This window comes from Salvia splendens, chromosome 1, assembly GCF_004379255.2.
Source record: "Salvia splendens isolate huo1 chromosome 1, SspV2, whole genome shotgun sequence".
In the NCBI taxonomy this organism is placed as follows: domain Eukaryota; kingdom Viridiplantae; phylum Streptophyta; class Magnoliopsida; order Lamiales; family Lamiaceae; genus Salvia; species Salvia splendens.
The window spans coordinates 13717488-13743522 of NC_056032.1; the positions used below are offsets into that span (position 1 = coordinate 13717488).

Sequence of the window (26035 nt, forward strand, 5' to 3'; positions counted from 1 at the left end):
CTCTTTTATATTATTCATTCTCTTACTTTACTTTCTCTCCATTTTAACTATTTATTATCATCTTCACAAAACAACGACCAGAAAGTAACGCCTCACTTGTAGTGGGACAGAGGGAGTACTATATATGAAAATGACTCAACTATTAAGAAACTTCCCGAAATAGAAAAATGACTCAACTATGGGAGTGCTTAGATACCTTTTTCTCTTGAACAATTTTTTATAAAAAATGTAAATATATACAGTCTACAGTAATACTAGTTGACTAGTTGTAGTTGACCATGAATAGTGATTTGACATTTGATCATCGCTCTATAATATACTTAAATACTACCTTTTTCCCTTGAACGATTTTTTTTTAAAAAAATGTAAATATGTACGATCTACGGTAATACTAGTTGACTAGTTGTAGTAGACCATGAATAGTGATTTGACATTTGATCCTCTTCAGCCGTCTTTGGACACGGTCTTCCCCAACTCATTCAGTGGATCTATTTTTTACTACGTTTCAGTCATACAACGAAACGCGTTCTCTACTTAAATGACTGCTCCATTCCATTGTTACACAAAATGTTTTTTACTTAATTTAATAATTCCATTAATTTAATCTTAGTTGCATCGCAACAATTATTCGTTCCTCCCCCACTTTCCAAGCTACTTCTTCTCTCTTATCATCCACTATAAAATCCCTTAATTTCTCTCAATCCTCCAACACCTACAAAATAAAAATCAACTCAAGCTTATCCAAACCCTCGAATTTTCCGATCTCCGATATGGTTTCCGACAACCTTAAAAACGACGGCGGCAAACCTATAAAGATCCGAGAAGTCTGGTCCGAGAACCTCGAATCCGAATTCGACCTCATCTCCGACCTAATCGATCGATACCCCTTCATATCCATGGACACGGAGTTCCCCGGCGTCATCTTCAAGCCCGCACCGCTGCCCCGAAACCTCCGCAGACCATCCTCCACAGATCACTACCATCTCCTGAAGTCCAACGTGGACGCCCTGAACCTCATCCAGCTCGGAATCACGCTCTCCGACGCCGCCGGCAACCTCCCCGACCTCGGCGGCGGCGAGCGCTACATCTGGCAGTTCAACTTCGCGGACTTCGACGAGGCGCGTGACCCGCACGCGCCGGACTCGATCGAGCTGCTGCGGGCCCACGGGATCGACTTCGAGCGGAACCGGGCCGAGGGGGTCGACTCGGCCCGGTTCGCGGAGCTGATGATGAGCTCCGGCCTGGTCTGCAGCGACGCGGTCAGCTGGGTCACGTTCCACAGCGCCTACGACTTCGGATACCTGATGAAGGTCCTCACGCGGCGCCCGCTCCCCGCCCGGCTCGGGGAGTTCGCGGCGGCGCTGAGGGCGTTCTTCGGGAGCAACGTGTACGACATCAAGTACTTGATGCGGTTTTGTGAGAGCCTGTACGGCGGTCTGGACCGGGTGGCCCGGGCTCTAGATGTGGACCGGGTGGTGGGAAAGTGCCATCAGGCTGGTTCGGACAGTCTGCTGACGTGGCACGCCTTTCTGAGAATGAGGGATTTGTATTTTGTGGAGCGGGATCACGAGAAGTATGCTGGGGTGCTGTATGGACTAGAAGTGTATTGATTAATTAGAATAAGTATTTCTTGATTTGATAAGGGTAACTGTAGTCTGTACAAATTGTTGATATTTAATCAAGAATTTTATTTATTATTTATAAGAAAATATGTGTCACTTGTTATTAGATATTCACTAATTAGAAGTTGATCTCTTAAATTTAAGTTATCAACTTATGTTGAAATTGTCAATTTTTATATACCATGGACATGAGGGTTTGGATCTCTCTGCTGTGGGTGATGGTACAACACGGGTGCTATTCCATTCATTCTATTATTTTATTCATAAATTATAATATTAAAATATTAATATTTTTTATTATCAAATAATTTGATGTGTGTGCATAGTAGCCTGCACATCCACTGCTGTGCACAATAGACGATCCTTTACCACTAGACACAAACCACTTGACTAAGAGTGTTGAATAAAAAGCAGTAAAGTCAAAGATGGAGGTAGAAAATTAATAGTACATGTAACAGTGCGTATTGCAAACCCAATTTGATATGCTATTTAATTGGTCGGTCTTTTTTTTTTCATTTTAATCCGTTCAATAAAAATAGTCTATTTCTAATTTTAGCTAAGTCATTTCTTTTTTATAAAATGGACTACATTCTTCACTAACAATATTTCAATCACTTTTTCTTTCTACATATCTCATACTTTACCAATTTCACATTAAAACTCGTATCGCCCCCAAAATACATATTTTTTGAAAAATAAAAGAAGTACTACGTAAAGTTATAAAGGTCATTTTCAATTTATGTGTGTCATTTTTATGTATGAATTATGCTAATATTTTCTGTATATATTGTTTCAATTTTATCAGATACTCCCTCTGTCCCCAAAGAATATGCATTTTAGATTTGACACGGGTTTAAATGCAAAATTAGTAAAGTAATAGAGATGTAGAGAGAAAAAGCAATTAAAGTATTGTTAGTGGGGATTGGATCTCACCTCATTAGAGAGAAAAGAGTTTCCAAAATTGGAAAGTGCATAATCTTATGGGACGGACTAAAAAGGAAAGAGTGCATATTCTTGTGGGATAGAGGAAGTATTTTTTATGGGACGGACTAAAAAGGAAATAGTGCATATTCTTGTGGGACGAAGGGAATATTTTTTAAGGGACGCCCCAAACCGGCCTACAGGGTGTGACAGCTTTGGGGCGCTAATGCATAGGGGAATTGGGGGCGCAGGGTGGAAACCGTCGCGCGGGCGGAGGGTTTCCCGACCCTATTTGGCTCGTTCCTGCCCCAGATTTGAATATTTTTTTACTAAATAAATATTCTCATCTATAAATACTCTCATTCCTTCTCCTCATTTCACCATCTACTTTCATTTTTACTTCCATTTTCTCTCTTTCTATCTTTTCCATTATCTACTCCAAATGAGTTCTCCCGAGAGCAAGTCTTCTTTTGATTCATTATCGGACTTGGAAGGTGAATTTATGCTAATATGTGCGACAATATTATGAGAGGGTCCTGCAGCAACGAAAACAAACGGTGCTCAGGGAAATCCGTCATCGGAAGCCTGTGTTTCATGAGCATGCCTTGACCGCCCAACGGTTAGTCCATGACTACTTTGTTAACCAACTACGGTAGGGCTCGACAACTTTTCACCGTCGTTTCAGAATAAGCCGTTCTCTTTTTTTCCTACGCATTGCAAACACGTTGGTGGGACGTAATGCTTACTTTCAGGAGCATGTCGGTTGCAACGGCAGACCCGGACTCTCGACGCTGCAGAAGTGTCATATTGCAATTAAGCAATTGGCTTATGGAGGCACAGTGGATCAATTTGATGAGTATCTCTATGTCGCCGATGCAACTGGGCGCGAATGCATGAAGAATTTTTGTCGTGAAGTTCTAGAGGTGTTCCACGACACATATTTGCAAAGGCCCACCACTGTTGATGCCCAATCCCTTATATTTTTGAATTGAGAGCTCACGAATTTTCAGGTATGTTGGGAAACATTAATTGTATGCATTGGGCCTGGAAAAATTATCCGAGCGTGTGGAGAGGCGCGTTCATGAGTGGCTACAAGGCCACACACCCGACTCTGATTCTCAAAGCCATTGATGACCAACGACTTTGGATATGACATGCTTACTTCAATTTGGCCGGGTCTAAGAACGAAATCAATGTCTTGAACCAGCCGCCTATTTCCAACGATATGTGTGGTGGTAGAACCTCGGACATTGAATTCACAGACAACGACCGACAATATCGTATGGTACTATTTGGCGGATGACATCTACCCGATGTGACCCGTGTTTGTGAAGTCGATTACTTGTCCGACTGATGACGACAAAGATTAATTTTCTCAAAGACAAGAGACTGTGCAGAATTATGTCGAGCAAGACATTTGGTATGCTACAATCGCATTGGGTATTTGTGAAAGCTGCGACACATTTTTGGTACAAATCCTATAATTCTGATATCATGTATGCATGTATCATTATGCATAATATGATAACCGAGGATGAAGGTGTATGAGCAACCAATGGCTAATGTTCAAGTACGAGTCCCTAAGAGCATCGTTAACGCTGCGGGCCGGACCGCAACTCGTTCCCGGCCCACAACCTACCGCGTTGGAGCATGGAGATTTGCGGCCTGGGCCATGCCTGGTGACGCAGAGGCGTCCCGGGGCCATGCCCCGTTCCGGCCCAGCTCGGCGTTGTATGATCCCGGGATGGGCTTCGTTGCGGTCCGGCCCAGCGTTGAAGGGGGTTCGGGCCGGACCCGGGCCCCAATTTTGATTTTTTTTTAATAAATTGAAATTTTTTCTATAAATTTCATGTCATGTCATGGCCCCTTCAGCTGAGATGCACCAAGAAGAAGCACACACTCGCCTCCAAGCGGATCTAATTGAAGAAATTTGGACACGCACCAACGTTTTCCAGCATTGATTTTTTTTAATGTATTTTTTTTTAAAATTTCTATGTTGTAAATTTCAATTTCTGAATAAGAACGACTTTTCCATGTTTTAATTGTTCAACGTTTTTTATTTCACGCTTAAAATATGTTATAAATTGTGAATAGTACAATTTAATAGTTGTGGCCTGGATGGGGCCTGCAGGGTTAGAGGAGTAGTGGCCTGAAGCAGAAATTTAGGGAAATGATGGCGTGAAGGGGACTTGTGGTCTGAATTCGGGCCTAGGTTATGGATGCTCTAAATGGCTAAAACTAGGAACCCGTAAAATTAGTACTAATAAAATGAAGCTCACTGCCTCGTGTACACCGAATGCCGTAAAAGAAAATAAGCTGGACGAAATTTATAATCAGCAATATCCTCGATGTTCAATCAAGCTACATATTAGTACAAATTTACAGAAAAAGGTCAAAAGTAGAGAGAAAATAAGTAATAGGAGTAGTACTAAATTCTTAGATTATTTCGAATTTCATTTCCACTTATTATAACACCTACACTTACATTATGGTATTGAATTCAACCTTGTTCCAATCCACAAAAATGGCGATCGCTTTGGCTGTCCAATTCAATTAGTTTCCACTCTATTAATTGAAATTTCAACTCCACATGTGAAATTTAATGTGTAATCACATGGCCACCCCACCTCCACGTGCCCGCCCCACACATATCTAATGTATTCACATCGCCTCCTCCTTCTCCCTCCCGCCGTTCCATATCTCGGCGAACGCTCGGACGATGACCTCGTGGTGGTGCGGCGAATTGAGCTTCAGAAAGCAGTCGAGAAGCTGCTGCAGATCGTTTCTAGAGTAGATTCTTTTCTCAAGGATCATCTGAAGCATGGATTGCCGAAAATCTTGATAGGGATCGTCGGAATCTTTGACGACCGCGACGCTGTTTTGGATTTTGGGGCAGGAGTCGGAGAATATGGTGTGGCGGTGGGGGGAGGAGTCGAAGGTGGAGGAGGACCAGCCATCGTCTTCGGCGGCGGACTTGCGGCGGCGGCTCTCGGAGGAAGTGGCGGAGGAGGAGGGGAGGAGGGTGGATTTTTTATCGGAGAGTGAGGATTTGGATTGTGGGTGGATGATGTCAGCTGGCTTAGGGCGGCAGCCGCAGCCGCCATTTACGGTGAAAATGCTCTTCAGTTTGTGTATCTTGTTGGAAGACATGTGTTTGTGTTGTGTGCGCCGGCGATCTTGTTAGAGATTTTTATAAGTTTTCTAGTGAAGGCGTAAATTGAATAGGGTGGGCTTTAAGATAGGAGTATTTCTTTGTCGTTGCCTTACTTATAGCTATATGGACCATCATTTCTAGTTTTGTTTTTCTTCTTTTAATTAGTAGGAGTATTAAAATTCTTTCGGCAATACTACATCCATCCCACATTAACTGTCACATTTAATGTGGGCATGAGTTTTAAGAAAGGTAAAGAAAAGTGGATTGAATAAGTAAGTGGATTATAAGTCTCACTTATATATATTAGTTTTATGATAAAATGTTAGTAGAATTGGTTGTTGGTGGAATGTGAGTCTACTTATCATTTATGGTAAAAGTGAAATGTGACACTTATTGTGGGACGGATGTAGTATATTATGAAAAATTACAATATAATACAAATTCGATAATTTTAGTAATTTTTCGGTGTGATATTATGAATGTTATTAATAATGTATTCTTGTCAACTTGTAATATAGTAGTATAAAGAAACATTAATCAGGGCAACTGTTAATTATGATAATCCATTTAATCAGGGTATGCAATGTATAGCTTTTAATTATTTTGGACTGAAATATTATTTCAATCTTATTATTCGTCAAACCTGTCGCTACCTTTGTTAAATTAGCAACAGATTTCTGCAAATCTTGTTAGTATTTCTATTCTATTGTATATTACTTACTCCTACAATACATTCATTATGGGGATCTGGGGAGCATTAGGGTGACACCATGTTTAGAGTGACACCATAACACTAATTCTAGCCCTTAGATTTATAAGATGGATGCCTAGGATTGAATTGATGAAATAGAGTTCATATTGCAGTCTTATGTGTTGGATATTGCAGGTGTAGGTATTTTAGTCAATTCCAAAAAATTTAATCAAATACAATAAAATAATATGTAAACTGCAAATACTACTTGGTAACACTGCAATATTCATAGAGTAACACTGCAATTTGGTAAGGTAAAAAACTATTATGAATGTTGCAGGCGCGTAACACTGCAATATTCATAGAGTAACACTGCAATCTGGTAATCGACTAAAAATAGAGAATGTCAATTTTGCCCTTCAGCGTTTTTTTATATTGTAATTTTATTAAAATAGAATCACACGGTCTTCAGATCTAACGGTTTAAAATGGTGGTATGGTGTTACAATAAAGTGGATTGTCATACTAATACATCCCTATTTATATATATATAAATAATAGTAGTAAATTGAATTTAAAAAAAAAACACATTTTAGATAATGAAACTCGGATTAATTAAAAGCATTACCGACTGCTCTAATTTCAAAGCAAACTAATCATGCCCTCTATTTTAGTACACCTGATTATTAATTTGGTCGTGAGTTAACATATCTCCAACTGCAGTTATTATCCATAACTACTATGTACACTTATTAAGAAGGATTATGTAGTTATATTAATAGATTTGTTGTGATAAATTGATTTGCTCCACCAACTAAGTCTCATTTTAGAGTGTAAGAATGAGAGGAGGTGCGTTCGACGTTTTGTATTTTTTATTTAAAAATATATTCAGCTCTTCCTTTAAAGTAGTCAATTATCTCTGTATAAAATTATCTCTGTGAGGTGTTGGTAATACTTGAAAGTAACAAAATAGGTTAGCTTTTAAATAGAACTATCTTTTCTTACTTTATAGAGTATAAAATTATAAAATCCCACCCACAACAATAGAACTTCGGACTGTCTACACGTTACATGCATAACACTCTATTTCACTATAAATGATAATGTTGAAACTTTAAGAAATTTAAATGTCATTAAATAGTAAGTGTCTTTTCCGTCTATAATTGATTGGTAGAGATTAAACAAGTTAATAGACATATCATACAAGCTTCCAAAGAGAATCAACATAGATATCAACAAAACCTGATCTTCTGGCTTCAAAATTAAATATCAGCACAATCTGATCTCCTGGCTTTAAAATTAATATCTACAAAATTTAATATTCTCATTGAAAATTAATGATTTTTTCAGAAAATTATATATATAGAGTCGCGTTAAATCATTCTCTTAAACGTTCAACTAAGACCGCATATTGATCGTCAGGTCTAAAGTTTTTGATGGCCCATATTAAAAATACATGCGATATGTATATTGTTCAAAATAAATTTGTATTTAAATGCAGACATAAGATAGTTTAATTTAGCTCTCTCAGTTTACTACTCCCTCTGTTCCATAGTAGTGAAATTATTTTACCATTTAGGTATGTTTCATAGTAGTGGAGTCATTTCTTTTTTTAGTAAAAGTCAACACATTTCTTCTCACTTACTTTACTCTCTCTTACTTTTTATCTTTTCCTTTTTACCTTTTTCATTTTCTACTTTATTCTTCATTTTACTTAACCCACTTAATACATTTCTTTTTCTAAATCCCCATTTTAAAAAGAAATGCTTCCACTATGGAATGAAGGGAGTACTTTAATAGATTAGATTACCCAAGATAAAATTCGACCACTCTCCCATAAATAAGGGAGTGGGGATCAAATCCACAGATCAACTCCAAGGCGCTGGAATTTCCAAGCTGTAACATTTTTTTTTGCTTCTAAATTTAGGATTTTGATAGCTTATTGTCCGCACAATATTCAATATCCATTGAGTATGAGTAATTGACTAGGAGATTCGAAGTTCAATCCTTAACGGTGGAGTGATTAGAGTAGCAGAGATTCGTCTACAAAAACAAGATTGATGATAAGTCGTATTCTAGGCCTTGGTTACGGGTCAGTATGATGTGCTTAATTGATTATATTTGCAAAACAGTTGTTTAAAGTGTGCAGGTTAAGCATTCTAGCCAGTAGGGAAGTTTCGGAATGTTCAGGTGAAGAAGACGCCAGCATGATCTCATACTGATCAGTATTCGTGCTAAAACGGCTTGAGATGGAGAAGACGGATAGCTGGGACGGATTACCCACAATTAAGGGCAAAGAAGTCAAATTGCAACGAGGATTTACCCTAAAATCAAGGGTAGCCTCCCTATAAAAGGAAGCCAAATTGGAGAGGAGGGGGGATTGACTCATTCACTACCATCTTTAGGTAGAAAGTTCTCTCGGTAGTTTCAGTCTTCAGCCGTGTCCCGCTTCTTGCCTCGCCGTAGCCATGATCACTTGACGTTCAGATGTTTCCAGAATTCCAGTCATTGTCCATTCCAGCCAGCAAGATCGTAGTTTAGAGTCTCATCGTCCGAAGTGGCAAAACACTTTTACTTTGCTTTCGTAGTTTTAAATTTCTCGCTTTCCTTACGTTGGATCTTGTTTACCTTTGGATATTTTCTGCTTTTGAAATACTTTGTTGAAGATCCGAACGAGTTTATGCTATGAAGTTGATTTCCGTTTCGTTTATTGTGGTGTTTCTTTATTCCCTTGCCTAGTTAGCTTAGATCTAAAGTTTCTCGGTGTTTAAAGTGCTGATTCTCTCAATTCCGTTTACGTAACAAATTTCTTTTGGATAGATAAACAAGTACTGTTTGATCGGAAAGTAGGTCGTTGCATGCAAAGCTTAGTTTAATTTCTGAATCGTTCTTTCATGTTGACCAGTATGCAGAAGTCCAGTTTCAGTGTTTGATTTCGGATTTGATTTCTTAGTTTTGGATCTGTGTTTGTAAGTTGTTAACCTGAGTTTTTCCGTGTTGAATCTGGAATTGTTATCTGAATTTTGGAAGTGTTTGTTGAAGAAGATGATGTCTATTTCAATTGGAGGGGACCACTTACTTTTCAAGATGCTTTTGCTTTTGTCCTTCACTTTTAGTTAAGCCCTGTCAGCCCAGTCACAAAACTTCCACTACACTCTGAATATTCTGTTTAGCCCGAAATAGAAACCCGTACCTTCCAAATATTTTCTGTTACAAAATTGTCCCCCCATTCCACGTACACAGTTACATTCCAAATGTTTTCCTTACCGTCTGACCAGTAGAACACCTCCTTCAAGTTCCAGCCTAGGTAGAAACTCAACCCAGCGTGGTAGCTAACCAAATCTTCCGATTGTCACCGCGGTAGTTTAAGAACGCACCATCTCTGTGGGATTCGACCCTTACCACCACTATACTGATCAGTAGAAGTGGGTTGAGGAATCTTTGAAACCAAGGTCTAGGTTAGTTAGGATTTCTATCCTGATCAGTAGGATATATCCTTGCTTGAACGACACCTCCGCACCTTAGGAACTTTCAAATGGCGCCGTTGCCGGGGATGGATAGCGTTATTTGCAATTACTGTGAGTGATACTTCGGTGTATATATTGTGCATAACCTTTCTTTTTTTTTCTTTTCTTTTCAGTTTATGAGAAGCAGCTCGGCTCCTGACCAGTGGAGGCCGAAGATACTTCAGCGAGGATCGATACTCGTAACCACTCGATCCGGGTTGTCGACGGCTTTATCTGACTTAGGTTCGAGTAGCGACGAAGAACAATACAACATAGAAGGACCAATACCAGAGGAGATACCACTGTTGGAAGGCATCCCAGTTCTGATGGCCGCCAACGGAGATGAGGATCCAGAGATCGGTACCCTTAACGCGCATACCGAGGGAGAACCATCGCAAGCCATAGTCGTCACTCCAGGGCAAACCGCCTGCGATGTGAAGCCTCATGTGATCGCGATTCTGCCTACATACTGTGGGAAGAGCTATGAAGGGCCGTATGAGTTTCTGCATGAGTTTTGCAAAATTTGTAGGGCGCAGAGGAGACCAGCAGGAACGAATGAGGATGATTATAGGTTGAAGGCCTTGCCATTTGTGCTCAAGGGGGAAGCCAACACCTGGTTCATGCGCCTGCCCCCCAACTCCATTGAGACTTGGGCCGATTTCAAGTCAGCATTCCTAGGCGAGTTTTTCCCGTCATCAAAGACAAGCGCGCTGAAAAGGGAAATAACTAATGTGAAGCAAGGATATGATGAACCCTTGAGCGATTATTGGGCAAGATACATGGGTCTTTTGGAATCATGTCCCAACCATCGCATGGCGGACATTGAAGTGCATCATACTTTCTACGAAGGTATGAACGCGGTAACCAAGGATCTAGCAAATTCATCGTCAGGAGGAAGCTTCACACAATTACGGGTCAGCGAAGCGAAGAGAGTCCTAAGGAAGCTACTGAATGCAAAGAAAGAGTATGACCATTCAAGGGAAGGATACAACCGAGAGCGGGCTGCTGTTGTCTTGTCTACTGATCAGGAAAATAAACTGGAGCAGAAAATGGACTTGAAGATGGATGAGCTGAAGAAGTCACTTCTGAGTGCGATCGAGAAGAGCACCCCACCACCTCCCCCAGCTGGGAATTACAAAGGTGCAGAACAGGGAAATCAAGGACCGAACTATGAACAGCCTAGTGACTACGTGAATATGGAACAGGTCAATGCTGCGGGGTACTTCAATTCCAGTGGGCATTGGATTCAGGGTAGACAACAGGATGCACCATGGAGGGATCATCCAAACTTTCGATGGGGAGACGGGGGCTAAAATCAGAACCAAGGACAGAACCAGTATAACCCCAATCCAAACCAAAACCCTAACCGTGGACTAGCAAACCCAGACTACCAGCCCAACTGGTCAGGAAGAAACCAACAAACCCAAAATCAAAACCCACAAAGCCAAAACCCGAATCCTGTTTATGTACCACCCCACCAGAGAAACTTCCACAGTTTCCAAAATCAGCCAAATCATGCACCCCAACACCATCAGAACCAAAATCAGTTTCAAGCCCAGCACCAGAATCAATATCCTCAAGATCAGTACGTCCCTCCTGCCCAGTATAACCAATACCCGCCTAATCAAGGCCAGCAAAACTTCCAGAACTACCAACACCAAGGGCCAAATCATTTCCAAAATCCGAACAGGCCAAGGAGGTCCGTTGAGGACATGATGGGTGAAATGCTAGCGTCACAACAGAGCATCAAAGGAGAATTGCAATCCCATAACGAGGTCGTGCAGGGGATGCAAAATGCCCAGAAAGAACATAAGGCGAACATGGATATGATGAATAGGCAGTTAGCCCAACTGGCCAGTTCGGTGGGTGATTTGAAAGGAAATGCAGGGAAACTACCATCTACAGTCCAAATACCCGAAAAGGCAAATGTGAGTAAGGTTACGTTGAGGTCAGGAACTACTTATGACGCGCCTCAACCCAAACGACCTAGTGGAGGATCTAACGGAACTAAGATAGGAGGTGATACCGTTTCAGCGGAAGAACTAGGGAGGCCTATGCCTCAGATGCAGGATCCATTCTTCTTGGATGCTACACCAATTGCAGGAGATGAACCCGAAACCCTACTGACCAGGAAGGAACCTCATCGAGAGGAAGAGCTCAGAATGGAAGCCCAGACTCAGGAACTACCCCGCAAAGACTCCAAGAAGGTTGCTAAGGGACAAGTAGATGAGAAAAAAGGGGAGAAACCATTCCCATTCCGATTTGTTACAAAGAGGAAGAAAGAGAACCCTGTTGACTATTTGTCGATTTTTGGGAAGTTGGATGTCACCATACCATTTCTCCAAGCCGTGAAACTACCCCCCCTTGGGAAATTCATAAAGGATTTCATAGCCGGGAGAGCCCAGAAAGATGGCAAGATTATGGTGGAAGGGATAGCGTCAGCAATAGTGCAAGAGACGTTACCGCCCAAGAGAGCCGACCCAGGTATGTTTACCTTACCAATAACTGTTGGAGATGTGAAGGTCGAACATGCAATGTGTGATTTGGGGGCATCTATAAATGTCATGCCATTGTCTATCTATAACCGGTTGAAGGGAGTGAGGCTGTCAAGTACTAGAGTATTGATCCAACTGGCTGATAGGTCATGCATAAGTCCGGAGGGAGTTTTAGAGGATGTATTAGTTAGAGTGCATGATTTTACATACCCTGCTGATTTTTATGTGATCAAAATGAGTGAGCATGAAGCGAGGGAGTCTAGTGGAGTCTTGTTAGGAAGACCATTTTTGAGAACGGCCAAAACGATCGTGGATATGGCTGAGGTGACAATTTGCATTGATTTCCATGGAGAGAAATTTACTTTTGATATCAATGATGCCATGAAGAAACCTATTGATTCTGAAAATCTATGCTATGTTGATGTGATTGACCCTTTAGTCCAAGATTTTCTTGAGACCGAACTATTGCAGGAGAGACTCCAGGCTTTAGATGTATATGAACAGGCTGACGTAGAAGCTGCTGCATGGTGTGATCTGATCAGTAGCCAGGGTTTGACCGATGAAGAAATTGAAGGAGCAATCAAGGATTTTTGTCAAAAGTCGGAGTTCATAGGAGCCGCAGGGGCTCAGCTACCAGTCAGTATAGAAGAACCATCAGAAGGAGATTTAGAAAAAGGGAAAGAGTCCGAGAAAAACCCCCTAACCGAAGACACACTTCCACCCCAAGTTGAGCTGAAGAAGTTACCCTCGAATTTGAAGTATGCCTTCCTCGGAGGTGAGGACTCCTATCCAGTGATCATCAGCAGCAGCCTTACGAAGGAACAAGAAGCTAGGCTACTGACCGTGCTGAGCAAGAACAAGAAGGCGATTGGATGGAGTCTTACAGATTTAGTTGGAATTAGCCCCGACGTCTGCATGCACCATATCAGGCTGGAAGATGGAGCAAGGGCACATCGAGATGCCCAAAGGAAAGTAAACCCTAACATGCGAGAGGAAATATTGAAGGAAATCTTGAAGTTGTTGTCGCTAGGGATTATCTATTCAGTGCCAGACAGTGAGTGGGTCAGCCCAATCCACATGGTTCCAAAGAAGTCGGGAATCCAAGTCGTCCAAAATGAGAGGAATGAGCTGATTCCAAAGAGGCTAGTCACGGGTTGGCAAATGTGCATCGATTACCGCAAGCTGAACAATGCAACAAGGAAGGATCACTTCCCTCTGCCTTTTATCGACCAGATGTTGGAGCGACTCGCTGGGAAGAAGTACTTTTGCTTCTTGGATGGGTACAGCGGATATTTCCAAATCTACGTGGATCCTGAAGACCAGGATAAGACCACCTTCACTTGCCCATTTGGAACTTATGCATACCGGCGCATGCCTTTCGGCCTATGCAACGCTCCAGGTACGTTTCAACGCTGCATGATGAGCATATTTTCTGATTTGATTGAGGATTGCATAGAGATATTCATGGATGACTTTACGGTCTACGGAGACTCGTTCGATGACTTTAAGGGTGGCGAAGCCACGAAAAAAAAAAAAGAAAAAAAAAGGGAACCGAGAAAATGAAGAAAATGGTCAGAAAGATTTGACCACAAAAAAAGAGATGAATGAAGGAATAAGGGTGGCGAAGCCACAAGATGCTACTGACCAGTGGAGATCAAAGCCAGAAGCGCCAACTAAAGAAAGCAACTGATCAGAAGCCTAACATACACAGTTCCCCCGCATAAATAAAAATAGAAATTTTTGAACCTTAGAGCCTTAGGAACATCCACCGAAAACATTACAAGCCAACAGCCCCGTTACAAGCCTATAAGTCCTTCAGTAGCCGCTCGTGGAATCTAAGTCCGAAGCAATTGTGGTGAGCATAATGAGAGAATGCAGTCCTGACATTCCTGTGAGGTATGAGAGACTGAGCGAACCTAGTGTTGGGCCAAGAGTGTGGGCGATCTTGACAAACAGATATACTGACTGGAAGAGAAAAGGGGGGCGGCAGAAGTTCAAGGCTGTCTAAGGCCGGATTGCACCTGATCCAGAGGGTAGGGATGGTTGAAAATATAGCCCGATCTATGTGTTTCAGTCTTTTATGTGTTTATGTTTCTCTGTGTTTGTTTGTGTTTTTCTTTGAGTCATAGTTTAGAGTCTAAGTTAGGTAGAGTCGGTCAGGGGAGTAACCAGGCTAGAATTCGACTTGTTCTTTTCTTTGTTTGTTCTTCACGCTTGAGGACAAGCATGTGGTAAGTGTGAGCAGTTTGATAAGTCGTATTCTAGGCCTTGGTTACGGGTCAGTATGATGTGCTTAATTGATTATATTTGCAAAACAGTTGTTTAAAGTGTGCAGGTTAAGCATTCTAGCCAGTAGGGAAGTTTCGGAATGTTCAGGTGAAGAAGGCGCCAGCATGATCTCATACTGATCAGTATTCGTGCTAAAACGGCTTGAGATGGAGAAGACGGATAGCTGGGACGGATTATCCACAATTAAGGGCAAAGAAGTCAAATTGCAACGAGGATTTACCCTAAAATCAAGGGTAGCCTCCCTATAAAAGGAAGCCAAATTGGAGAGGAGGGGGGATTGACTCATTCACTACCATCTTTAGGTAGAAAGTTCTCTCGGTAGTTTCAGTCTTCAGCCGTGTCCCGCTTCTTGCCTCGCCGTAGCCATGATCACTTGACGTTCAGATGTTTCTAGAATTCCAGTCATTGTCCATTCCAGCCAGCAAGATCGTAGTTTAGAGTCTCATCGTCCGGAGTGGCAAAACACTTTTACTTTGCTTTCGTAGTTTTAAATTTCTCGCTTTCCTTACGTTGGATCTTGTTTACCTTTGGATATTTTCTGCTTTTGAAATACTTTGTTGAAGATCCGAACGAGTTTATACTATGAAGTTGATTTCCGTTTCGTTTATTGTGGTGTTTCTTTATTCCCTTGCCTAGTTAGCTTAGATCTAAAGTTTCTCGGTGTTTAAAGTGCTGATTCTCTCAATTCCGTTTACGTAACAAATTTCTTTAGGATAGATAAACAAGTACTGTTTGATCGGAAAGTAGGTCGTTGCATGCAAAGCTTAGTTTAATTTCTGAATCGTTCTTTCATGTTGACCAGTATGCAGAAGTCCAGTTTCAGTGTTTGATTTCGGATTTGATTTCTTAGTTTTGGATTTGTGTTTGTAAGTTGTTAACCTGAGTTTTTCCGTGTTGAATCTGGAATTGTTATCTGAATTTTGGAAGTGTTTGTTGAAGAAGATGATGTCTATTTCAATTGGAGGGGACCACTTACTTTTCAAGATGCTTTTGCTTTTGTCCTTCACTTTTAGTTAAGCCCTGTCAGCCCAGTCACAAAACTTCCACTACACTCTGAATATTCTGTTTAGCCCGAAATAGAAACCCGTACCTTCCAAATATTTTCTGTTACAAAATTGTCCCCCCATTCCACGTACACAGTTACATTCCAAATGTTTTCCTTACCGTCTGACCAGTAGAACACCTCCTTCAAGTTCCAGCCTAGGTAGAAACTCAACCCAGCGTGGTAGCTAACCAAATCTTCCGATTGTCACCGCGGTAGTTTAAGAACGCACCATCTCTGTGGGATTCGACCCTTACCACCACTATACTGATCAGTAGAAGTGGGTTGAGGAATCTTTGAAACCAAGGTCTAGGTTAGTTAGGATTTCTATCCTGATCAGTAGGATATATCCTTGCTTGAACGACACCTCCGCACCTTAGGAACTTTCAATTGACGATAAAAGACGCTCTCTCAATATTCCTTTTAGGGCATCCACAATAGGACGCCCGATGGCACGCCCGATGCGTGCCATCGTCCGCCCCATTGTGGGTGCCCGCCATCGTCCACACCCTACGCCGACGCCCGATGCATTATCCGCGGTTGAAGCGCGGACGATGGCCTATAGTTCGCGCCATCGTGGGCTCGGCAGACGATGGGCACGTACGATAGGCCATCGTCCGCGCCATCGGGCGCCCCATTGCGGAATCAGGGGACGATGGTCGCGGACGATGTCACGTGTTTTTGATTTTTTTTTTCTATTTAAACCTTGTTTCTCATTCACTTGTTCATACGGACAACTCGCCTCTCTCATTTTGCTCCTCTCTCACATTTCTACCTATCTCACTTACCAAAATGAACCACGACGATGACACCACTAGTTCTAGTTCCTCGGAGTCGGGTAGTTCGCATTCGGAGACCTCGGCAGCCTTAGATGCAGCCGTTGAAGAGGCCATGGCGGAATGCTTACTTGAATTGCAGCGCGAGGAGGCGGCGGCGGTGGAGCAGATCCGCAGGCCTATTCGACATCGGACGTCTGTCCGACGCGACTACGGGGCAGCTCACCAACGTTGTGAGAGGGCCGGCTCGTCTTTGGTTCAAGGAAATCATCACCGACGTCATGTATGCGTGCATTATCATGCACAACATGATAGTCGAGCATGAAGGTGGGAGCATCACCGAGTGGAACGATGATGGCGGTGCATCTAGCTCGTCCAGCACGGCGACCGAGCCCCCCGCTAGAGGATTGCCATCGGGCTTCGACGAGGTTCTAGCTAGACAGGCCTCAATGCGCAACCAACAAGACCATACGCAACTCATGAACGACATTATTGAAGAAGTGTGGGCCCGTAACCGCCGTCGTTGAGTTTGCATATTTTTCTTAATTCGTATTGTAATGTATTAATTTTTATATATGAAATGAAGTTTTTTCCCAATTTTTTTTATTTAAATATTCAAATAAAATAAAATGCATAGGGCGCGCCTTAGGGCGTCCCATTGCAGGTGGAGGGTAGGAGGATAAAACTGCTGACGTGGCGCGTCATAGGGCGCGCCTTAGGGCGCCCCATTGTGGATGCCCTTAGGGATATCTTAAGTTGCGCAAGTCATTTCCTCTTTACGTACTCTCTGTCTTTCTTTTTCCTCTCTACTTTTTCACCTATCATATTTTATTGGGATATTGGTCTCTAAAACCATGAACTTTGGTCAAAATGTGGTATTTCCCACGAATTTTTAAATTAGTCTAAAATATTATAAACTTTACATTTTGTTTGTTATTTCTATATAGGGAGATGCTCAAAATAAGTATGCATTTAAATCCAGAAATGCAGCCCAAATCTTGACCCTAGAATTAAGTGATCTAATGGTCAATAATTAACCAAAAACACGGAGGGTCATAATTAAGCAGTTTTAGGTCATATTATAAGATTTGAGTTTTGTTTCATGTTAAGATCATTTTAGGTCATGCTTTGTTAGAATGATCTAAATATAAACTAACAATGACCTAAAAATGTCCTATGTATGATATTGTTCTGCGTTTCTGTATTTAAATCTTGTTTTGCATAGATTAAAACTTGCCAATCATCATATCCAACTAACTTCCGTGTACTTTTTTATCCTACTTGGGACTACTAAATCAACGCGATTTTCTACGTAGCTTTTTATCATACTTTCCACGAACTTAAAAAGTAATCTAAAATATTATAAACATTTCACGATTGCCCACGTATAATAAGATTTTTGCCGAAGATATCTTATTTGGGCTGCCATGGGAAATAACAAACAAAATGTAAAGTTTTTGATATTATAGACCAATTTTAAAGTTCGTGGAAAATACAAAATTTGACTAAAGTTCATGATTTTAGGGACCAATATCTCTATTTTATTCTCTCCACTTAATTAACAAAACTCCAATTTCTTAAAAATCGTACCGAAAAGTAATGTCTCACTTAGTTAGAGACGGAGGGAGTATTCTGTAATCCGTAACAACATGCTTATGCTTTTTATTTGATCTACTGTATGTCAACTTGCATTCTAGAATTAGATATTATTTCGTTGAATTATTCTTGATAATTTTTGTAAATTGTTCTATGAGATCCTCAGGAACGAGGATCTTTAGTATATCTGAGCAACATCATCGTTGCTCGTCTCAACAGAGGGTTGCTCGCATGTTCCTAGGTTGTACGCTCGACACTTTTAACGATACAACTCTTTGATCTCACATCGACATACATTTTGATTGTCACGACTCAGCCGCTCATGAAAATTTGATTAATAATTTTGAGAGCTGTATATTTTGATTGTAATTCATTATTATAATATATACTCCATTCGTTCTACAGTAGTGAAGTTATTTTACCATTTTGGTACATTTCATAGTAGTAGAGTTATTTTCCTTTTTTAGTAAAAATCAACACATTTTTTCTCACTTATTTTACTCTCTCCTACTTTATTCTCTTTTTTCATTTCCTACTTTATTCCTTCTTTACTTAACTCACTTAACACAAATTTTCTTAAATCGTGTGCCGAAAAGAAATGTCTTCACTACCGCGGAACGGAGGGAGTATTATCATTAGATGAGTTTTTTTTTGGATAAGAAATATTACACGAAGGTGTCGTGCCGGGATGGAGCCAGAAATTCTATATAGGTGGGGCAAAATTCCATACAAAGACATTTTAAAGATTTTAGAGGGGCATTTATAAAGGTATTTTAAAAAATTTAAAAATAATGATCAAAATAGCACAAATGAAATTTTTTTAGGTGGGGCATTTGCCCCTTGTAGGATGCATGTACATCCGTCCCTGGTGTCGTGCTTTAATTTATTGAATTTTTTACTTTAAAAGCATCCACAATAAGAATAGCTCAGTCATAGCCTAACCACAAACTCCTCTTGCCACATCACCAGCACTAAAAATCCTCCTGCCACATCATCTAAACAAGCAAATAGCCCAGCAATAGCCTAGCAATAGCCTAGCCACATAACTCAAAATTATATAAAACAAATAATTAACAATCACACAAAATACGGAATTAAATTTATGACACAGATACGGGAAAATTCAATTATATTATTAAAATTTAAAAAGTACATTAATTAAAAAATTACATTAATTAAAAAAAACCCCGCCTCCGTCTCACTCCTCGTCGCCTCCGTCGCCGTCGCCCCCCAACCGTGCCGCGACGGCATTCAAATCGGCTCGCATGCTCACGAGCATTGCGTGAAGAAAACTCTTCTCCTCGGGGTCAGTTGCCGTCTTCCAATCGGCTAAGTTCTTGGCCATCTGAGCCCGCGTTTGTTGACACGCGAAGAAGGCGAGATCGGCTGTCGACTGGCCAACAGGGGGGATGCCGACCTGACCTCCTGGGACCCCCCCAGTGACTCCCCTCGATTCCCGTTGCGCCCGCCTTTGACCAGCCGGGTGAGTTCGGCGAGCGAACGATGGAGGGGACGGGAGCTCCTGAGCACTCTCGGGGAGGTCGTGGGAACCGCCGCTGCTGCCGCTGTAATCACCGGTATATTTCAGTCGCTGCTTCTTCGGCCAGCCAGCGTCGACACCTGCCCGGAACTTCTTGGAGTCTGTCAGCACCACACTGCAGTTCCAGTAGGTGAACTCCTTATAGAGCCCGGGCACGGGGAAGACATTCTCCGCTATCCTCCTGCAGTCCTCGTCAGTTTGACCACTGCTCTGCTAGCGGAGGGCGTTGGCGTACAAGCCCGAAAATCGGGAGACCCCAGCCCTGATTCGGTCCCACGCATTCCGGCACTCCTCCCTGTTGCATGGCCTCCCCTCCGGGCAAAATGCCTTGTAGGCTGCTGCTATTTTGGCCCACAAGTTGACGATCCTCTGATTGTTCGAAGTGAGGGGATCATCGCAAACACTCACCCACGCCTTGGACAGCGGGACATTCTCCGCATCCGTCCACTTCCTCCGTACCTGGCTGTCGTCATCAACCGACTGCGACGACTCGCCGACCCTTTTGCCCTTCCCCTTGCCCTTCTTCTTTGGGCCGGCCCGACCCAGCCCTACTCCCCCCTTTTGAACGGGAGTTTCCGGAACCTCGAGAATATCAAACCCCAACTCCTCTAAGGAGAAAGTCTCAAATTGCGTGAACTGCGTCTCCGATGGGGTCGATGTGTGATTAGAAGCATTCAAAAAATCTAAACTGGGCCGATAGACGTTGTCCCCCCCCCCCCCCCGGCGTCCCCTGCATCACGGGCTGTATCGCCGGTACCCCCCCGGCATCATCTGCATCCCGGGTGCCCACCCCGACATCATCTGCATACCGGGATGCATTCCCGGTACTCCCTGCCATCCCGGCATACTAACCCCGCCTGCCATCCCGGGCATACTACCCCCGGCTGCCATCCCGGGCATCATCTGCTGCCACGGGTACATGTTGTAGTACCCGGGCATCAGACCCCATCCACCTCCCACGGGTACCGAGGGAGTTTGAGACCCGCTCGTCACTGGAGTACCTTCGTTGTTGTTATCCATTTCGCGTTGTTGCTCTTGTACAAAAATTAAGATAGAGAGGATACTCGTTAAAACAAGCGGTGCACACGTGCAAATCGCATATATATAGTGTTTCGAAAATTAAATTAAAAAAAAATTCGCTTGCCGATCGCTCGCCGATCTGGAGCCTGCAATGGCGGCCAGCGGATCGACGAGCGCATCGGCCAGCGCTTGGAAATCGGCGTGCGTTCGCCGATTTTTTCGCCAAAATTCAGCTAGCCAGTTGCAATGGTTCGGCGAGCGGACCGGCTAGCGCCGGGGATCGGCTAGCCGGTACGCTCGCCGCCATTGTGGATGCTCTAAAATTGTCAATAGCCATATTAGTTCATTAGTTGTTTAGTAAGAGGTTTTTTAACGAACACTACTTAATTTCAGTTAGCAGAGTTTGCATTTATTTTAGATTTTGATCATTGACTAATACGATAACTCATTATTAATAAATATTTTAATATTAATTAGTTAAGTACAATTGTAATTAAAAAAAACAACCCAATTGTATTGAACTATACGAACATTTTGGACATCGAGCCATTAAAAAATGAGGTGAAATTCGAATCGATTTGGGCCGAAAGAAAATCAACCCCAAAAAGAAAAAAAAATGGGGTTGAAATTGCGAAACTTGTCACACTAGAGCTCTTGAAACTTCAATCATTTGATCCATCATCATGAGCACAGCACAGCACAGCTCCTCCACCACTAAAATAACTAAAATAAAACGCACAAAATGTTGAGATAAACAGTTGCTAAAGAAATGGCCACGCTTTTGCAAATATCTGTTCAGCGCTTCAGCAACAGACCTCCCTCCAGAAATGGCGGATTTTGCAGCTCCGTTCCGAATCGCAGAACATTGAAGGTGAGAGCGGTGAAGGAGAAGATAGAGGAAATCAAGACTCCTTCATCTGCGGATGAAATCACCAAGAAATATGGACTTGAAGCTGGTTTGTGGAAGGTGCCCATTTTTGTTTTCTTTGTTTTCGTGTTTCGATTTGAAAGTTTTTTGCTTGAAATTGAGCTTCGATAATCCACAGATATTTTCGTCAAAAGAAGGAAGCGAGAAGAAATCAAAGGGCGATGAAGCAAAGGAGCTATTGGCAAAATATGGAGGGGCGTATTTGGCAACTTCAATTACCCTTTCGTTGATCTCATTTGCCCTCTGTTATGCCTTGATTAATGCTGGGGTCGATGTACCAGCGTTGCTGCACAAGGTACTAACCATACTAGCCTAGGGTAGTAGTACTCTTTTAAAACTGCAAATGCGAAATTGTTTGTTTGATTGTTGATGTTGTAGGTTGGAATCTCTGCCGACGAAACTGGGGAGAAGGTCGGGACGTTTGCGCTGGCTTACGCGGCGCACAAGGCTGCGTCGCCTATTAGATTTCCGCCCACAGTGGCACTCACTCCCGTCGTTGCGTCTTGGATTAGCAAGATAGTTGAGGCTAGAAAATGAAATGAGCATCACTAGCATTTAGATATTACTCTAAATTGTATACTACTACTTTATTCCATTTGGTGATATGGATATATTATGACTGAAAACTTTGAGCATTTGTTCAATAATCAATTCGGTTTGATTTTGGTAAAGTCTCATTTTTGGCTACTTTGGTTATTTCAGTTTGGTAATTTTCCTAAGCATAGACTAGAATAAGAATATTACTACATGATTGCCAAGAAATTAGGCATACTGGTGCAGAGAAGCAAATTTTCCAATTTATACAAAACAAAACCTCGTAACAATTAATGATTTGTTCATATCTAACCAGAAACTGTGCAGTGAGCATACATGCTACTTCCTCAGCAGCAGTTGAACGCAATCTGGATCTCTGCAACACTGTTATACAACACGGGATTTATGAAGAATAGTCCGAGGTCGGTTCTAGCTCCCCACAGATGGGATTATGGTTGTGCGTGGTGGACTGATGCTAGACACGTTCAAGGTATCATCCCACTCAACTTCATCTATAATAGGTAGTCATGGATTGTACTTCGAAAAAATATCATAAATACGAGAAAAGAAAGAAAGAAAGAAAGAAAGAAAGAAAGAAAGAAAGCAACAAAAACCAAGTTATGAGGATACGCTCTGTTCTCCACATGTCAGTGATGCTTACATCCGTCTCTGACATTAGATAGTAATCAGCATCGCTCTGCAAATGAACAAGGGGGAAGCAAGATTTAGAAATGATGAAGAATGTGTGTATGTGTAGTACTGATTACGTGACAACTCACATCAACATCTGGTATGATCTTCTTCATTCCACTCCCGAAATCATGGGATGATCCTGCCTTCTGAACTCCTCCCTGCACAATGATTTCATCTAGTGTAATCTCCTCCATTGGAGCTACTGCAGGAGAAGTCTCATTCACACTAGATGTTTCGAGGACACTTGATTGTGCTTCATACGCATTTATTTCCTCAAATTGACTAGGTTTTGACAAGAAGCATAGCAATGATGAGAGCTCATAAAGAAGTCGCAACCTTAGAATATACTTTCTTCATATGTCCAAACGTCTTTGCTTACATACCTTACGAGGTAAACATCTATTGGTCCCATGGTGCTTCGAAGAACAATTTTGTATCTTCTCTGTGGATAATCGCCAGCCTGTAGGAAAAAACATCAACTGGAATAAATGCCACTAGCACTCCGACTTATCAGTAGCACAAAGAAGATGCAGTTACCTCATCGGGTTCAGGAACTTCCAGTGTTGTGCCATGTGGAGCTTTAATTGCTATCAGAGTTTCATTCTAGACGAAGGAACAAAATCATGTTGGAGTGCTTGTAATCTGTAGATGCATAGGGTAGGTTGAATAGAAGAATATATATACCTCAAAGCACGGTAGGTTTTTCACGTCTTCTTCAGTAATAAAAAGGCACCTGGGAAATATATCGCTAATGACTCACTAAAAACAATAATGATGATAATTTGGTTCGATAACAAGGAATGGTGGCGTGCCACCTATGATTGTCTTCGTCTTCGCTCAGGCCCCTTAACTTTTCCTGCATTTCTCTGAAACAAAAAACATATCAGAAGACTGGCATGCTCAAAGAGAGAATCGGGATAGAATGGTTGAAGCATCGAGGTGACCTTATGCGTTTGTCTACTCTGCACTCCTCTGAATTCAAATTTTGCATTTCTTCCTGCACGTCAAAGAATTGATCAAAGAATCTCAATACCTATTCTAAACCAAGATTGATGCACTTTTCCATTTCAATTTGACAATCAGTATCTCAGTTGGCATAAGAATGACAGGACCATAGTCAAACAAACCGAGATAAATAAGTTCTCATTGTAGATAAGTATGGGGGTTGCTGTGTAGTTCAATCAACCATCTACTTTCTTTCATCCTCTGAGTTGAGACAGCCATTCACAGGTACTTTGGACCCAAAAACATCACAAAATACTCGTACGCACGAAGCATGGTTTTAGGGGACAAAATAATTAGAGAACGTGAAGACCGAAAAGCAGCTTAGTTCCACTTACAATCGTACCTGTATATCGGGAAGGGTCTCGTCCACTTCACCAGGTCTCCGTACATCCGTTCCCCTAGTTGACAACATTGCCCATTAGTAAAGTCTCGAAGGAGTGCTAAATCTTAACTAGAAGCAATCCCAATCGAATCTAGGTAGATAGGTGCTACTCTTACTTCCACTGGATTATGTTTTTTAGAGTCTTTTCAATAAGACCAATGCCTTCAAGGACGTTAGTTATATCGTATATACGCCTCTTCTGGACCTGTTATGGGAGGGACCCGTCAATTGCCAAGACATGGTTAAAAATCAAACACATTACTTGGAAGAAAACAAACACCTCTAAAATCTCTGCGGCTTTATTCAGCTCAAGGATACCACCTTCTGAATGTTTTATCAGATTAATGAACTTCTTTGTTAGGAGAGCTGAAAGGGGGAAAAGTGCTATTCAATGGACAAACCAATTCAAAGGTAAAATCTATGATAAGCAATACCATACGCAGACAGATCAAGTCAATACGACGAAAAGACACATAAGTATAAAACCTTGCAGGTGATATTCTATACCTAAGGAGCTATCATATCGACAAGAACCAGCTGGAGTGAGATTATCGCCTGATGGAGAATCTGCAATAGATTAACAATTCTTACATATTTATGACGTCAAAAGTCTAGAAACTAATGGGGGTGATTTTCACCAATAGTTGTCGTGGGACTTTGACAGATTGCTCTATTTGCCTTATTTGACCTAGGAACCTTCTGGACTTTCTCGGATTTCACCGACACTGGAGTCCGATGGGGGCTGTTCAAGAAAGCACTGGCGCCAGGACTCACATTTCGGTCAGCAGATATCGTGCCATAGTCACACTTCCATTTTAATGACTTGGGAAATCAAAATAATAAGGCAATCAGAGAATGAAGATTTACAGCAAGCCACATTCTATGAAAAGAAACAACATATGTATCTACAATGCAATTATATATGCTTCCATTCATCATATTCTTGATTACATTTGGCAATTAGGCAACAATGAGAATCCAACAAAAGATGGCATACCAAAAAGAGAGCACACAACAATCCCTAGCTAGCTACAGGAAAGGAAATGCAGCTATTAGGAAAGACCTAGTAATAAGTAACGCGTATATTATCATTATCCACTCAAACCTACCTAATTAGAAACAGAGTCATTCATAACTCAAAGCCTAGTCAATTAAAGCTCCAATTTTCATGCTATAAAAAATTGAATTGAAAGATCGATCCTAGGCAAAATCAACTCGGAAGAAGTAATGGCTCACAGGAGGCGTATTGGGATGTGAGGGAGCAGCGGTGAAGCGGCGGTAGTCAACGCCGCCTACACCGAACGGGGGCTTCATGGGATTTTCAACAAGTGTGCGGCTGCAACATCATCTAACAATTCTTCCAAGCTGAACAAAAAGGTTACTCTTGATTCTGATCTCCCAAATTCCAATATTGTATCTTTAAGGGGTTTGTGAAAGAGAAAAGGGAATGAAACTTGGAGGGAGGGAGAGATACTGTATGGTGAAATTGGGGGAGTAGCAATTCATAAAGTGGTAAGAGCATCCATAGTGACGGATGTCCCGGTGGACGTCAGATCGGCGTGTTGGACGTCCGCCATTAGGCAGCATGCATACTGATATGGACTTTCGCTGCGGACACCGGAGTTCCACGGCTTTCTGGGACGTCCGTCGGGACATCCCTCATTGCGTTGACACGACGGACGTCCCGATTTTTTATTGTTTTTTTGTGGATGTCCGCCATTATATAGTGGGATGTCTTTATAACGTGACAGTGCAGTGGGACGTGGCAGGAGATGTTTTTGGGAAGTCCGTCGGGAAGTGCGCCGGGACATCCGTCCCATTGTGGATGCTCTAAAGAAAAAA

At 41.9% G+C, this 26035-nt stretch overlaps 4 protein-coding genes across 5 annotated transcripts; 2 read left to right on the forward strand and 2 right to left on the reverse strand.

Moving 5' to 3' along the window:
• The first annotated feature begins 663 nt into the window (after nucleotides 1-663).
• Nucleotides 664-1709, forward strand: LOC121796295 (probable CCR4-associated factor 1 homolog 11). The gene has a single exon (XM_042195124.1). It carries the CDS (start codon nucleotides 771-773, stop codon nucleotides 1608-1610), a length of 840 nt encoding a protein of 279 aa, XP_042051058.1. The 5' UTR covers nucleotides 664-770; the 3' UTR covers nucleotides 1611-1709.
• A 3072-nt stretch (nucleotides 1710-4781) lies between these two features.
• LOC121804141 (transcription repressor OFP7-like) lies at nucleotides 4782-5764 on the reverse strand. Its single transcript, XM_042203683.1, has one exon. The coding sequence runs from the start codon at nucleotides 5691-5693 to the stop codon at nucleotides 5205-5207; it is 489 nt and encodes a 162-aa protein (XP_042059617.1). The 5' UTR covers nucleotides 5694-5764; the 3' UTR covers nucleotides 4782-5204.
• A 15581-nt stretch (nucleotides 5765-21345) lies between these two features.
• LOC121743332 lies at nucleotides 21346-22250 on the forward strand. Its single transcript, XM_042136617.1, has 3 exons — nucleotides 21346-21618; nucleotides 21698-21874; nucleotides 21958-22250. The coding sequence occupies exons 1-3, from the start codon at nucleotides 21421-21423 to the stop codon at nucleotides 22114-22116; spliced, it is 534 nt and encodes a 177-aa protein (XP_041992551.1). The 5' UTR covers nucleotides 21346-21420; the 3' UTR covers nucleotides 22117-22250.
• Nucleotides 22251-22303: 53 nt separating this feature from the next.
• On the reverse strand, nucleotides 22304-26035 carry LOC121743322 (transcription factor E2FB-like). 2 transcript variants are annotated; one of them, XM_042136607.1, is made up of 14 exons: nucleotides 25430-26035; nucleotides 24832-25015; nucleotides 24701-24748; nucleotides 24474-24559; nucleotides 24310-24398; nucleotides 24155-24209; nucleotides 23751-23803; nucleotides 23622-23672; nucleotides 23491-23539; nucleotides 23344-23409; nucleotides 23190-23266; nucleotides 22893-23088; nucleotides 22744-22810; nucleotides 22304-22625 (listed from the first exon to the last, which is right to left on the reverse strand). In XM_042136607.1, exons 1-14 carry the CDS (start codon nucleotides 25505-25507, stop codon nucleotides 22543-22545), a joined length of 1182 nt encoding a protein of 393 aa, XP_041992541.1. In that variant the 5' UTR covers nucleotides 25508-26035; the 3' UTR covers nucleotides 22304-22542. The 2 variants fall into 2 exon arrangements, with proteins under 2 accessions (XP_041992541.1, XP_041992531.1); XM_042136597.1 differs by having other exon boundaries at nucleotides 24701-24760; nucleotides 25430-26029.

Excerpts from the sequence above, each read along its gene's own strand:
- LOC121743322 (XM_042136597.1), bottom strand. The coding sequence starts at position 25,507 with ATGAAGCCCCCGTTCGGTGTAGGCGGCGTTGACTACCGCCGCTTCACC. Across the intron at positions 23,410-23,490 it reads AAAACCTACCGTGCTTTGAG|AATGAAACTCTGATAGCAAT; the intron begins GTATATATATTC and ends TCCTTCGTCTAG. Across the intron at positions 23,267-23,343 it reads AAGTTCCTGAACCCGATGAG|GCTGGCGATTATCCACAGAG; the intron begins GTAACTGCATCT and ends TTTTTCCTACAG.
- LOC121804141 (XM_042203683.1), bottom strand. The coding sequence starts at position 5,693 with ATGTCTTCCAACAAGATACACAAACTGAAGAGCATTTTCACCGTAAAT.
- LOC121743332 (XM_042136617.1), top strand. The coding sequence starts at position 21,421 with ATGGCCACGCTTTTGCAAATATCTGTTCAGCGCTTCAGCAACAGACCT. Across the intron at positions 21,619-21,697 it reads TTGAAGCTGGTTTGTGGAAG|ATATTTTCGTCAAAAGAAGG; the intron begins GTGCCCATTTTT and ends GATAATCCACAG. Across the intron at positions 21,875-21,957 it reads TACCAGCGTTGCTGCACAAG|GTTGGAATCTCTGCCGACGA; the intron begins GTACTAACCATA and ends TTGATGTTGTAG.
- LOC121796295 (XM_042195124.1), top strand. The coding sequence starts at position 771 with ATGGTTTCCGACAACCTTAAAAACGACGGCGGCAAACCTATAAAGATC.